This window comes from Rhineura floridana, chromosome 9 (assembly GCF_030035675.1).
Source record: "Rhineura floridana isolate rRhiFlo1 chromosome 9, rRhiFlo1.hap2, whole genome shotgun sequence".
Lineage (NCBI taxonomy): Eukaryota > Metazoa > Chordata > Lepidosauria > Squamata > Rhineuridae > Rhineura > Rhineura floridana.
Window position 1 is genome coordinate 52,122,048 of NC_084488.1, and position 14,709 is coordinate 52,136,756.

The following is a 14,709-nucleotide window of genomic DNA, read 5'->3' on the forward strand; positions in this document are numbered from 1 at the left end:
AAACCTGGTGGGATTGGCTTGAGTGTGCTTTTAAAATTTGTTTCAGATAGATTTCACAACTGATTGGCAGATCAATTGGTTGCCCCTCCAGATGCGGCCAATAGAAACGCTTTGCTGTAGGCAACTAGTGTGCTCACAGCCAATAAGTGAGATGGGAAATAAACATTTGGAGCAGTCTTACGTATTACTATCTTGTGCTCTTTATCCCCTCTTCCAAAGTGGTTGGAAATTCCAGGGCAGCCATTTACAGGCTCATTTACCTTCTAAGGCAGTGTTTCCCAACCGGTGTGCCTCCAGATGTTGTTGGACCACAATCCCCATCTTTCCTGACCATTGGCAATGCTGGCTGAGGCTGATGGGAGTTGTGGTCCGACAACATCTGGAGGCACACCAGTTGAGAAACACTGTTCTAAGGAGATGATACTGGAGCCTTAACTATGTCTCTTGCAGTTAGTGGTGTTTTTTACAAATATATCAGATGGGATAAAACACACAAAAGTTTGCAGAAATGATTCTGTGGCAAATCAACACTCCAGCAGGTGCTGCTTATGCCAGTTACCAACCTTTTCTAACAAGCTCCAAATTCAGACTGACATTCTTCCCATCCTCAGTGCAACTTGTGAGAACTGTTTTGTCCTAGCAGCCCTATGCAGACTGGTGAAATGGAACACAAATTCCAGTGGTTTTGAGTACTCGAAGGTCATCAGAACTGTATTGTCTATCATCAAGTTCCAGGTTGTACAAAAAAACCAGGGAGAAAAAGAAAGATTTTGCTTAACATAAGAGCATGCCCACAGCAATTACAAACTGAGCAGTGTAGTGGTTAGACCTTGGGCCAGTCACTGTCTCTCAGCCTAGCTTGCCTCACTGGATTGTTGTTGAGAATAAAATAGGAAGGGGGCACCATGTATGCCACCTTGAGCTCTTTGGAAGAAAGATGGGATAGAAATGTAATAAACAAACTAGAAGTGGCGAAATGGGAAACTAGATGAATTTCCCTCTTAAAATGTGGTTGGCTTAATGTGTTTTATACAATGTTCCCTTTTGTTTGCATGTGGGAAAAGAGAAGAAAATTATTAACACTACAAGAAGCTGCAGACCTCATCAGGATGTACTGCCTAAGTGTGGCTTTTCTACATCATTTACCACTTTCACAACGAGCTCAAGTTAGACTCATTGGTAACAGCTGGAATGAAGGATCCAGCGTGTTAATTCAAAAGGTAGGTATTGCAGCTTGTGTTTCTGAAATGAATTAGATGTCATTATTGACTGTGTATTGAAGATCATTTTTATTAAGGTTTTTGTTGCAAAACTCATTTCCATCCATGTATGTCTTCACTTACTGAAAATTTGGAGGTGCTTTCTTACTTATGTAAGAGATGAAATAAGATTTACATTCTGTTGTTTGAGTCCATGCAGTTTTTCTAAGTGAAGAAACATACCCAACTGAAAATCATTGAAACCTCTGCATACTTAGTGGCAACAAGTACATCCCACATTGTTCAATTTAGAGCTTGGAAGACTACTTTTTAAAAAGTTACAATTACTGTTACGTGGCCTAAAAAGTAATAAATTACCATTAGCATTACAATTGCTCTGAAAGTAACTGATTACTTTACCGTTACTCAAAAGTAATCACTACAATTACACTTAAGTTACTTTTTTAAAAACAAGCGCCTTCAAGGTGCTGGCCTTGGCTGCTACACATGTAAGTAGCCTAAAACAACATTAAAAATAAACATGCACACACGCAGGGTAGTAGAATACATTTTTTTTATCTATAAGGTGACCAGAATGGCATAACAGAATCTCACATCCCCCCACCCCACCCCTGCAATGGTGATACCCCAACACTTACACTTTTTCACATTCCTTTCAGAGGTAAAAATTAAACTGCAATCCCATATACTTACCCACTTAACTCAATGAATATAAATTGTTTTTATATTGTTTTAAATTTTAAAATTGTGTTTTGAATTGTTTTTAAAATATGTGTTTTAAATTGTATATTTGTTTTAATGTTTTTGATTGCTGTAAACCACCCAGAGAGCTTCGGCTATGGGGCAGTATACAAGCGCAGTCAATCAATCAATCAATCAATGAGGCTTAATTTGGAGTAGACATATATAGGACTGGACTCCACCAGAATACATTTCAGGGGCTATACTTTATTAATGCTGTACCAACTACAAGTACCCACTGCTGCTTATGTACATATATTGTTTCAGCCTAATCTACCTCACAGGGCTGTTGCAAATGTAACTGGGGGGAGGGAATGGCAGTGGTCGTAGCATTCACAAATCAAAATTAAACCTGGGGAGGGGGGCACACACAAGTAATAAGATGTCTGAAAGACAAAATGTTAAAAGGTGAAGCTTTCCCCATAATTATATTTCCATAGTAGAAAAGGCTTGCTTCATTTAATTTCTACCTGCCACACACCTGTTAAATGCACAAGAGCCTGATCTCCTGCAATGCCAACCCTAAACCATGCAAAGAACTCAAGTTGAAAACAAATAGCCACCACAGAATTTGGGCAATTTTTTTTTAAAAAAGAACATTTGTAACTGAAATACGGCATTCTCAGGCAAAAAGAAGTTGTGTGACAGTAGACATAAAACACACAAAGCCTTGACAAACAAGCAACAAAAATACTCTGAGCATGAGCATTTTCACATTTTAAATTTTTACTCATCGTTGTCTTTGCTTATTTGCTATCTTAGCCCAGTCCCTAACTCTCAGCCTATCCTATCTCACATGGCTGTTGTGAAGGTACAGAAGGCAGAATTAAAATGGCTGCAAAAGAAAAGTAAGGCTGCAATCCAATTGATTTTTCACAAGTGCCTGGACAGGTATCTGTTTGGAAATCTTTGCATTTCCTATAGGGAGGGGGATTTTTTAATTTGCACAAAAGAATTTCCAGGAAATACCTTCCACAGAAGACAAAGATGCATCCTGGTTGTTAGGAAGCAAGGAAGGGCAGGAAAGAAAACTGGAAGTGGCAGCTCTTTAGGACCCTGGCTGCTTGCTGCTGCAACTTCTGCCTGCCCCTCGCTTACCCTGAAACTGCATCTCTCAAAAAAGTAATTAAATTACAAATCTGTTTTTCCTAACAAATTACTTCCAAGCTCTGGTTCAATGAGGCTTTCTTCTGAGAGTTGTGTTGTGGATTGCACTTTGAGCAATTTCTAGAGAGGTAGCCATGTTGCTACTGTGCTTCCAGATGGGTATTTATTGTGGGATTAGTTCTCCTCAGACAAGCAAGTTTTTTTGCAGTATCAATGCAACATTGTTAGCATTGAAATGCAGCCTGTATTTTTCCACATTTAATCAGGCCTTTTCCTTTCTGTGAAAAAATCTGGTAAGTTGGAGAAAAAAACTCTGTTGCTAATGACTTTTTTGTGATAGCAAAACGACCCATCTGTAATATTAAGCCCCTGTCTAGAAGCATCTTTGGTCTGTTGCACCAAAATCATAAAAAAATCTTGTAGTACCTTAAAAACCAACAGGTGTATTATATCGTTTAAGCTTTTGTGAATTCTCTTTAGAGTAATATAATTAAATTAAAGGTCTGTTTCTTTTTGGATATTTAATAATTTTGAGGTTATACGGTATGTTTCTTGTGTCAAAAATTCAAGGTTGAGGTAAATAACAAGGACTTTATTCTAAGATAAAAAAATAACAATCATAGCAAGTATGCCTAGGCCTAGCAGTTCCAATTGTTATGTCCCATCTCTTTTTTTATTGGCTAAATCCGTTCAGCTGGCTCTTTGCGGCCCAGGGGTGAAATAAGACATGGACACAATATATATTTGGGTTAAATAACGGGCCACTTTATTAACCAAGTTCACATTGCATAACGAACCTACAGAGGGGAACATAAGTGTGGGATTCTCCTGGTGAGTCAGACAAAGCCTGCTTGCAGCTATTGGGGCGATTCAACCCCTGCCAGGCAAGGGGCTGCCAATCTGCCAACCCCTTGCCCTGACCACAACCATAGGGTGTGTAGGAAGGCCAACCTGCATCACCGCCTGCCCCCGGTGCCCTGAAACTCCGAGTGGATGAGACATGTTGGCCCCAAAGGCGACCCGTATCCTGCCCTCAGGCCGTATAACCTGGAGCTGCAGGCCTCCGGAACCGCCAATCACCTCCAAAGATGCCTAAAGGTGTCACCTAGCTGCCCTTCACCTTTACACTTTCCCGCACTTCCTTGCCACCAAAGAGGGGACAAACCTCTGTTTAGTCCCCACTTGCCCCACCTCCAAACAACAACTCACACAGACCCCTCTGCAGGTCCCCTAGAAGGATGTCATTACCCATATCTGTCATATGGACTCCATCTGACCTATATAGCTCTATCCTACTGCGTCTTAACTCTGGATGGTGAATAACCGACCCACCAGAGTCCAAAAGAGCCAGCCTGAGTTGCCTATTGACTTTCTTGCGGGTCCTATTTATGCCCCTAGGGTCACCCTCGCAATTCCAATGCCTACGGGGTAAAACATCAGACCACACCAAGTGCACTCCCGGCCAGCGTCCTTCGATGGCCCGGAAGTCAGCACACGCCTGCTCGATAAGAGCCCTGTCTTTCAGCATACCCAGGTCATTACCGCCCAAGTGAATAACCAAAAACTGTGGCACATGACGAACCACTGCCTACTGGGAAAGCGTAGGAAGGAGCCCGTCCCAGTGCATCCCTCGGCGGCCCAACCACTGTATTGTGGCCCACTGGCTAAGCCCCAGCTGTGTGCCAACACGTGGGAGTATGTCTGACCAAAGTAGACGTACCCAAGGCCGACGTCGCCTTATTAACTGCATGCCACGCATGCCTGCCAAACTGAGGGCCATGCCCTTTCGTTGCAACTGAGGGCCATGCCCTTAAGTAATCGAGACCATCGTTGCCTCCTGAACTGCATGTCTGCACATGCCTGCCAAACTGAGGCCATGGCCTTCTGTTGCCTCGCCAACTGCATGTCCGCACATGCCTGCCAAACTGAGGCCCATGGCCTTCCGTTGCCTCGCCAACTGCATGTCCGCACATGCCTGCCGAACTGAGGGCCATGCCCTTTCGTTGCAACTGAGGGCCATGCCCTTTAGTAACCGAGGCCATCATTGCCTTGCCAACTGCATGTCCGCACATGCCTGCCAAACTGAGGGCTATGCCGTTCCGTTACCTCGCCAACTGCATGTCCGCACATGCCTGCCAAACTGAGGACCATGCCCTTCTTGTGCCTCGCCAAGTGCATGTCCGCACATGCCTGCAACTGAGGGCCATGCCCTTAGGTAACCAAGGCCATCGTTGCATCCCGAACTGAATGTCTGCACATGCCCGCCACCTGAGGGCTTTGACTCAAATATTGAGGTCATTCCCAACTCGGAGAATGACCACCACATGCAGAGATGTCCGCACTGAACCAAGCTGGGACAAAGTGGGTAGGAGCCCGTCCCAAAGTATTCCTCGCCAGCCAAGCCACCACACTGCAGCCCATTGACTGAGGGCTAACTGTAAGCCCAGGATAGGGTGCGCAGCTGCTCCATCCCTGTCCAGCAACATTGCCGGTCCATCAATGTTATACAGGTACAACTCCCTTCCAAGGAGACATCTGATTGCTGGAGGGCCCATCGAGACAAATCTCCCTTGGATCTGGGCTCCACCTCACCTATCCTAAAAGCTCCAAAAACCAGCATAAGGGCTGCCGCCTGGAATAGTCTGGCTTCATAGCTTAAGGAGCATACTGTTTTTCACTGGCCCACCATACTCAATAAAATGTCCCGTGAGAAAGGGCAACGGGGATCGAGGGTGGCAGGGTGTTCTCTAGCCCACCCAGCTAACATACGGCGGACTCTAAAGTCCCTGGAATAAGTGGGAAAATCATCAGCCTTTACCTCAAAGTGCTTGGACTGAGAGGCCCAGTCTCCAGCCATTCACTAGGCAATCCCAGCAGGTGACTCACCGAATAGGCCACTCTGGCGCATAGCCCTTGCCGGCCCAGAAGTCCTGGGGAAACCCACTCCTGCATTCTGATAGCTGTTGAGCATGCTGGGGCGACAGACCGGCTTATGGCCATCTTTGACTCCGCTCCCCACTCCTGCATTCTGATAGCTGTTGAGCATGCTGGGGCGACAGACTGGCTTATGGCCATCTTTGACTCCGCTCCCCAATCTCCCAATGTGTGCTTGCACAGCACAGCTGAACCGCTCCACCTGAGTCCATGACAGCACCTCAATAAAACAGTGTCAATACTCTACCTTACCATGCCCCAAAAGAAAACATTAAAATCTGGGCACTAGAGAACAAAGGAACAGACAAGGGCCATAACCCTACCGTTCTGAAATAGAAGGAAGTCACAGACCTCTCCCATGACCATGTTATCCCACTAAAATGGACGGGAGAGTTCCCAAGCCTCACTGCCTATAAGTCCAAGCCTGCAGCCAGCACAAAAACCCCGATGCATCCATGGACTTCCAGTTCTACCTCCCAGACCTACCTAGAGATGCTATGGACCTTCAGCTCGCAGTTCAGATGCTCTAGCCCTGAGCTATGTCACGTAATTCTACAGCAAGTTAGTTAGTTCTTCCCCAGGAGTGTGGGAAAACTAGACCAAATGATTTGGGCCAGAATAGAAAATGTTGCCTGCAGTTTGGCTCTAATTTCTTGATCAATATTTGATCACAACAAGCATTAAATTATTATACAGCCATAACCCTGAACCTGTAGTAAGGCTGTGAAAGCCCTGCTACGACCTCATAAACCACCGGAAAAGTCCTCTAATACCTGGAGGGCAGACAAGAAACACTTTCTTGGCCTAACTGGCATGAAGCCCTTACTGACTGACCACATGAGTATGATTGGTGGTGAATTAGGTGGTATGCCCAGGAAGGTTATATGTAATGCTCTACCTCATAGAATTGACTGAAAAGGCAAAAAACCCAGCAGCTATAAATCCCCTTGTAACCCCACTGGTAGGAAGCCATTACTGATTGCCATTGCGTCTATGCCCAAGACAAATTTAAGAGTGCAGGCCCTTAACGCAAGCCCTGAGACTACAATATGGGATCCAGAAACTGAAAGAAAACCCCATAACAAAACAAACCTCCCCAGGAACTGGGCAGTCTGCAAGCAAGGTCCCAGTACCTCCAGCTTAACAGGGGAGGAACGCTTTCCTTGAGCAGCTACTGCTGGGTGCTTCTCCTCATCACTGTGAGGGCCACTGGCCTCATATTTCCCTGTTTCACATAAAGAAAGGAAATAATTTATGAGTAAGCACACTTTCCCAGCCACCATTTTAGTGCAGCTAACCCAGTTCCCCAAAGCACAGATACTGGAGATATGGCGCTGCCACCCATATTTGGCCGACTGCAGCAGCCTCCCCCTTGTAGGCACCTATCATAATAGATGTCCAAAATGCAAAATTAACATCCTATATCCCTTTCTAGTAAATGATATCATAAATCCAAGAGCAGCAGATGATGAGGATGTGTTGCTGTCACCAATATGTGGCTGCACTATAGCAGGTTTTCCAACACATATCTAAATAGATGAGCCAATGCAACCGTTGCATGCTATATGTAATTCCAGGTAATGATATCAGAAGTCCTAACTAAAATGTAATTTCAGGTAATGATGTTTCGTTGTTGGTGCCACAATCCTCAGTAAAGGGGGGAAGAGTCTGCCTGGACCTTAAAAGGCAGCCCTATGTCAATAAGAGTCTAAGATCCTGTAATATGAGGGATCTCTATTAGGCAAATTGGGCTTTCCTCTTTATTCCTATTCCCCAATCAATATGATTACCATCTGCTAAACTTTCCATTCCTAACTAAATTCAGGTAAATGCCTCTTCTGTCTCAGAGTGAACAAATAGCCTGAAATTAACACTTGGAATGCAAAAGGACCTCTCACTTAAGATACAGCGATTTAGACATTTTCTAGCAAACTGTTATCTCCGCCCTTATTATCATATAACTGTGAAAGGCCCAAAGGCTAAAAAGGCTCACTAGGCCCCACCAATATACTAGTATGTAGTATAATAATCATATAATTAAGTACTTCAAACCTCCTACATGCCCGGGCCTAGCAAGAAGTTGTTCCTATGTCTGGGCCTAGCAAGAAGTCATAAGCCTCACGAAAGTGCTCTGCCATCACATCATGCATCCACCCTATAATAATATAATAAAGAACCAACCTGTGTATATCATCGGGGGGGGGGGGCTAAGATGAACCTGTTGGGGGGGGAGTGCTCAGAGGGAACTTAAACTAGAAGGATTAGACACAATTTCATTTGTTCGTCCCTTTTATTCTGATTTATTTTTAATTTCCCTTTATGTGCATGAGTCTGTCTTTAACCAGTGTATTAACCTGACTATATTTAATTTTGTTTGTATATCCAGTGTAGTCTCATTTATTTTTAAACTTCCTTTTAGTATGCTGTGTGTCTTTCTTTTAACCAGCAGCAGCACTAACGTCGCACTGCTTAATAAAAGGCCGCAATCAACCCCTCCACAACTGCTAGGTGGGGGGGGGTATTGGACGTGCTGCTGCTAGGCCCCACTACGAGGCCCGCTGGTCAGGCCCCTTTACGAGGCCTGCCCCAGTCACAGCCATGCTGCAGTGCTACCACCCACAGCTGTTGGGGCTCCCAAAACCCCCTTTGGGGGTAACCAATTAATAGGCCCAACCAACGCCAACTGTCCTGCAGCTCTCTCTGCTATGTCCCTCGTCGTCCTCTCGTCGCTCGCCGAAGTAGAAGAGGAGGGTGAGGGGCCGGCGCGAGCTTAAATAGGCTCGGCTGCTAGTCGCCCACAGTGCGCCTTGATGATGTCATGCCAGTCCTGGCGCCCCTGCCCTTCCTCTAAATGGCGGCTAGGGCTTCACCCCAGGCCGCAAATCTCGCCCCGCAGCCGGTAAGTACTGTGCGGAGCGGGGAATACTCCTAGTCCCAGCTATCTTAAAAGGAGATGTAAAGGGAACCTCCCTACGAAATCACCACAGTACATGGGTCTTTTAGAATAACAGATAGTTAGTATATCACATATTGACTTTTTACTTTCAGCAAAGTAGCTTGTGGGTATTTTCAAAGTCCAACAATTTCTGCTTAACACACGAGAGTCACTTGCATGAGTCAGCTGACAGAGGTTGAGCCAACAAGGAGTCTAAATGGTCTGGGGATGAATTTTGAGCTGCCATACCCAGAATTCAGCCTGTTCTGGAACTAATGATAGGTGAACTCCCCTTAGCTAGATTTGGAATTGGGCTTGAAAAACCAAACTATTTTCCAAAATAGGTGTTTTAAAACACACAAACCCAAAAGGGTGGGTTTTTTTTTGTTTTATTAGGAATATGACAGGGTTCAATAACATCCCCAGTCCCCAATACCAGAGCTTGGAAAAGTTACTTTTTTGAACTACAATGCCCATCAGCACAATCCAGTGGCCATGCTGGCTGGGGCTGATGGGAGTTGTAGTTCAAAAAAAGTAACTTTTCAAGCTCTGCCCAATACCCACATGAACCCTTAAACCTTCTCTCTCTACTCTCTTCCTTTGTCCCAGATTTACATGACTCTGAGGAAGTAGTGGTGGCAGGTATGTGCAAACCCTCCCTCTCCGACATCTAAAATATCGCAACAGCAACATTACAAATTAAAACACTCCTTTCCTCTGAGGGCTGGTTTGGAGATGATATCGGAGTGTGATATGTTTGGCCGGACAGCAACAGCAAAGGTTTAATCCCCCCCCCCGTTTGCTGTGTGGCCTTGATTAAAATCCCTGCCAGCCTAGTTGAATATTAAATCCATAAAATGAAAGCGTTTTCTTTAATATTTTTCTTCTCATTTAGCATAAACATTGTGAATTTCATGTTCTGAAATATCTTGCCCATGAAACATCACTGAATGTGGATTTTTCTACTGTGCCTGATTTAAGTGATAATCTTGTGTGGAAGAACATTGCACATTATTATGAAACAGAAAAAGACCCAGGTACATTTTATTTAAGTCCTTGAATAATGAAGCCTTTTGGAATGTCAAAATCTAAAGCAAACCTTTTAGTAGTGAGGTGAGTTGTTGAGGTGCTGACTCCCTCCTGATGGGTTTAGTTCCTAGAATATGGATCTTCCTCACTGTTGGTAGGTGCCCACTAGACTTGGTGGGGTTGATATGGGGGCGTGGCCAATGAGGTCATGGCCAACTGCTGGTTTTCCCCATGCTCCTCGCTTGTGGACACTTAAGCATTGCAGTTTTACAAATAGCACCTAACTATTGTCTTACTTTGGTTCAGAAGTGTCTTACTTTGGTTCAGAAGGGGTCCTTGCTGTCACAGTAGCTTCTCAGATGAGAGAAAAGTTGTGTGATCTCCACTTATTCTGGTTCTTTCCCTATCCTCCTTCGCAAAGAAATAGTGGGCACTTAAAAATTGAAGTTTTAATAATACTGAGCACCTAACAGAGCTTTAGTCCTATGCTCACTCTTGAGTGTGCACACAGTTATGTCATACCTCCTCAGTAGTGAACAGAAACCTAGATCTCTGCTCATTCAGAAATGCTCTCCTGAGAGAGTGTGAGAGAGTGTGTGTGTGAGAGAGTGTGTGTGTGAGAGAGTGTGTGTGTGAGAGAGAGTGTGTGTGTGTGAGAGAGTGTGTGTGTGTGAGAGAGTGTGTGTGTGAGAGAGAGTGTGTGTGTGTGAGAGAGTGTGTGTGAGAGAGTGTGTGTGAGAGAGTGTGTGTGTGTGAGAGAGTGTGTGTGTGTGAGAGAGTGTGTGTGTGTGAGAGAGTGTGTGTGTGTGAGAGAGTGTGTGTGTGTGAGAGAGTGTGTGTGTGTGAGAGTGAGTGTGTGTGTGAGAGTGAGTGTGAGAGTGAGTGTGTGTGTGAGAGAGTGTGTGTGTGAGAGAGTGTGTGTGTGAGAGAGAGAGTGTGTGTGTGTGTGAGAGAGAGAGTGTGTGTGTGTGTGAGAGAGTGAGAAGGTTGTAGAACAGAATGGCATGGGGGTATTTTCAATTTAACATTGCGGAATGTGAAAAATCCATGCTGGCTATAGTATATTTTTTGATGGTGTTGCTTTCTTTCGTCTTTGTTTATAACTTCTGAATTGTGAGTTGCTTTGGGTGGACCTTTGCTTTTGAAAAGTGGCATTAAAAGTCAAATAAATAAAGTTCTCTCTCACGTAGGACCCCACCAAATAATTCCAGCGTTTGCCCCCCTAAGAAATTATTCAAACTTACTTAAAAAGTGCCAGTCCCACCCCAAAGTTGTAGAAATGCTGCCTAATTTATCTCTACGTTAAACTAAAAAAAAATATTAATCAAATATTTGTTTCCATATTATATATTTTTAGAGTGTGATTTGTATATAGGATCCAGTATTGGCCAAGATTATGAATATTTGTGGGAAAGTGTATCAACGCTATCTACGGGAGTTGATGTTGGAGATTTCTTTCCCCTGCGAACAAGTTCTAAGTGTTTTCTTACAACAACCTGCTCACCAAGCGAAGGTAACATCTTTCAGGGTTGTGATAATATAACCAATATAATAATACATCTAATAATGGTGTGAGATATATACTCCAATCCAGTTAGGTACTTTATGTGCATGGAAGCTGACTTCTGGCCACATACTCTGACTGGAGTGGGGAACATGAAACTGGCTGCTACACATCTCCAATCTAGCAGTCAGGGCTGCATGTGCAAGTCTTCTTTTAAAAGCTAAAATCTCAGCAGTTGGGTGATGATGTAGACAGTCATATTTTGCTCCCACCCTTCACTTGCATTTCCCTGCCAAACAGCAGTGTGGTGGGATTTAAACTTTTTAATAAGAACTCTGTGCATTCATCTCTGGCTCCTCTATGCACACTCAGTTGATTGCAGTAAATTCTAATCATGCAAGTATTTATGATTTTTGGAATCGTCTCTTAAAGCTGTGTTCTGTAATATATTTTGTTTACCTTTATTTATTTGTTTATACACATAAATATATATGTGTTCTTTTCATCAGCAAATCTTCCAGCTTATCTATGATCACCTAATACATCCTCATGAGGATAAACTAATTATGAAAGATTGCAGTATATTTTGGGAACATTTAAAAAATTTGTGTTCTAGTAGTATTCCTTTTTCTACTTAGTGCATATTTTCTGCATAGTGCATATATTGTAATAAAAAGATTCTTTTCATCTTCCCTTCTGGTGCACAATGGACAGTAGTGTTTCAGATGCCCACCAGATATTATGAACTGGTCCCAGTGCTGTGTTTTAATTGTGTTTTTTACATGTCCTAGCTGCTTGAAATGTCTAGAAAGTGCAGCAGCTGCCCCTGGGAGTAACGAGTGAGGTGATGTGCCATCCCTCCTCTATGGGTAGATGGGGGCAGTCATCTTTTTCCCTGGGAAGAGATGACATGTCATTGCTTGCTTGAGCTATTGTGACACCATTTTCAAGGCATGTGGCATCTGCTGTGCTTACTAGCCACCGGAAGCCGCTCTAACCGTTTAAAGAGGGGACGGGGGAGTTTAAAATTAAGCCTCTAGATCGACTTGTAGAATGTAGGTACTTTGTCTCCAAAGAATGCCATGTATATTTTAAAAGATACAAAGATGCTAGTGCCAACAGGACTAAATTGATTATCTCTCAGTCACATGTAAAATTCACAGAGACTGAATTTAGACCACTCCTTTTGCTGACACCCAATGCTACACTTAACAGACTTGTTTTATTAAATGATTCCTATATGTTGACATCAAGTTTTTACTTGAAGAAGTTGCTGGAATCATCTCTTTGAAAATAACTATTTTATTTTTGGTAAAGGGAAAGAATCTAAGGTGGCAGTTCCTAATCAAGGGCTTATACCAGTGGCATGTGCTATAGTGGATGAATTTGCTGGAGATATTTTAAGTGACCTGCCATTTTTAAAAATGTACGTATCTGCTTTAGTTTGTCAATTATTATTTTTAAATATCTGACTATGGAATAAGATCGTTCTGTACCTTGAGAAAGAAACATAGACTGTCCATTCATAGCTTTACTCTTAGGCTAGAATTAAAAGTCAGCAATCCAGTCTCCATTTATATAACCAGGAGCAGCTTCCTCAGTTCCCTGCATCGTTGGGAGGAGGATTGCTAGTCTTGTGTTGACATTTCTTTCTTTTGGGTGCCATCCAGAAACCTTTTCATTCACCCAGGCATTTTAGCTATTTCAAGCATCCAGGGTTGCAGCCCCCACTTAACTGGGAGTAAACCCCATTGAACTGAGTGAGACTTAGGGCTCGTCTTACTGGGGGTTTACTGTGTATTTGAGTCTTAATTTTTCTGGGCATCATCTGCATGATGTTGCCCTCAAGCAGCAGCCATGTCACTTTTTTTTTTACAGTGAGTTTGGATTTCCCTGATCTTCGGTAAATCTGAAAATAAAATAAAAATCTAAACCCAGTCTGCTGTTGCCTGGTTACTGGAAGCGCTAATGCTGTTTGCTTTCTATTCCCTAATTATATGCTTTTCCCCATCCATGTTCTCTGGCCTGCCCATTTCTCTTCCTCCCACTGTTGTGTTAACTTCTAGTAGCCCAAGATCAGCTGTCATTTTCCCTTTCATGCAGATGAAGGGCTTGTTTACATGGGACCCCAGATCCACTTTAAACATGCTGCATTTTCCATCGCAATTGATTTTGACAGTTCAGATACTTCCGCCCTCGCTACGAATAAATTGCCTGTTTTTCTTTGTAGTGTTCACACACGCGTGCGTTTATTGCTATCAGTGTTTCCTTGTTGCAGTGCCCACACATTAGCATGTTAACTGCGGAGGAGGGGAAGGGGCGGTGTTTCCCTAAACAAAGGAATAGGTGCTTGAAAGAAAGGGAATCTCTCCCACCCTGCACAAAATTATCTTTAGAGAAAAAATCACAGACACTGGCCCCAGCTGGGTTTCTTGTTTTGTTTTGTTGCCCAACAACTTCAGACAGGAGCAGTTTACGTGAGCAGTGAGAACTTGGAAAAGTCCAGCAACTATAGCATACGAAGCATATTAATTCAGACATGCTGAATGGGGCTCTTTGCCAAAGTGTGCATGGCGTTTGCAGTCCTACAATGCAGTCCTTTGCAGCAGAGGCTAGAGGCTCTGCTAGTTTATTCAAAAGAGGCTGAAGAGGTCCTACTCTCTCTCTCTCTCTCTCTCTCCCTCTCTCTCTCTCTCTCTCTCTCTCTCTCTCCCCCTCTCTCCCCCTCTCTCTCCCCCTCTCCCCCTCGAGGAGGAAATGTATTGGGGGAAGTGGGAGAAAGGAAGGTGTGCAATCCGGGGCTCCAGCATCCCCGAAAATGCAAGTGCAAAGACACACGCGCATGCTTTTGCCCCGGCTCTCACCCCCACTCCAGGAAATGGAGGCGGGCGGTAAAGGAGCCAGCCCGAGCAAGCCTGCAGCCCACAGTTTTTTTCTCTCGGTCTTCAGAGCTCAGGAGGAGAGAGCAGATCACGGGGGCGGGGGGAGGAGGAAGCGCAGGCAGGCAGGACCTGGAGAAATTATAATTAGCCAAAGAGTGAACAGAGTTTTGCGAGAAACTGGAACCACAGAGCGCATAGAGGGAGATCTGCCTAGCCATGCCCACTCTTTTTAAATTTCCTTCCTTCATATTGCTATGTTAAGTTATTTTTGTTGTGTCTGTATGTTAATTAGGCATTAGTTTGTAATAAGGGGTCTATATAGGGGTCTGTTCACTGAACACTTCAGTCAGGATCTTT

At 43.9% G+C, this 14,709-nt stretch overlaps 1 protein-coding gene across 1 annotated transcript in view; it reads left to right on the top strand.

Annotated features, from left to right (window-relative positions):
• The window catches only part of LOC133364081 (probable ATP-dependent RNA helicase DDX60), a 91,898-nt gene that overhangs the window by 20,535 nt on the left and 56,654 nt on the right, over window positions 1-14,709 (top strand). The window contains exons 8-11 of the mRNA XM_061584135.1: window positions 1,065-1,220; window positions 9,833-9,974; window positions 11,324-11,479; window positions 12,788-12,896. Of these exons, the coding sequence (XP_061440119.1) occupies window positions 1,065-1,220; window positions 9,833-9,974; window positions 11,324-11,479; window positions 12,788-12,896 (563 nt within the window). The remainder of the gene's footprint in view (window positions 1-1,064; window positions 1,221-9,832; window positions 9,975-11,323; window positions 11,480-12,787; window positions 12,897-14,709) is intronic.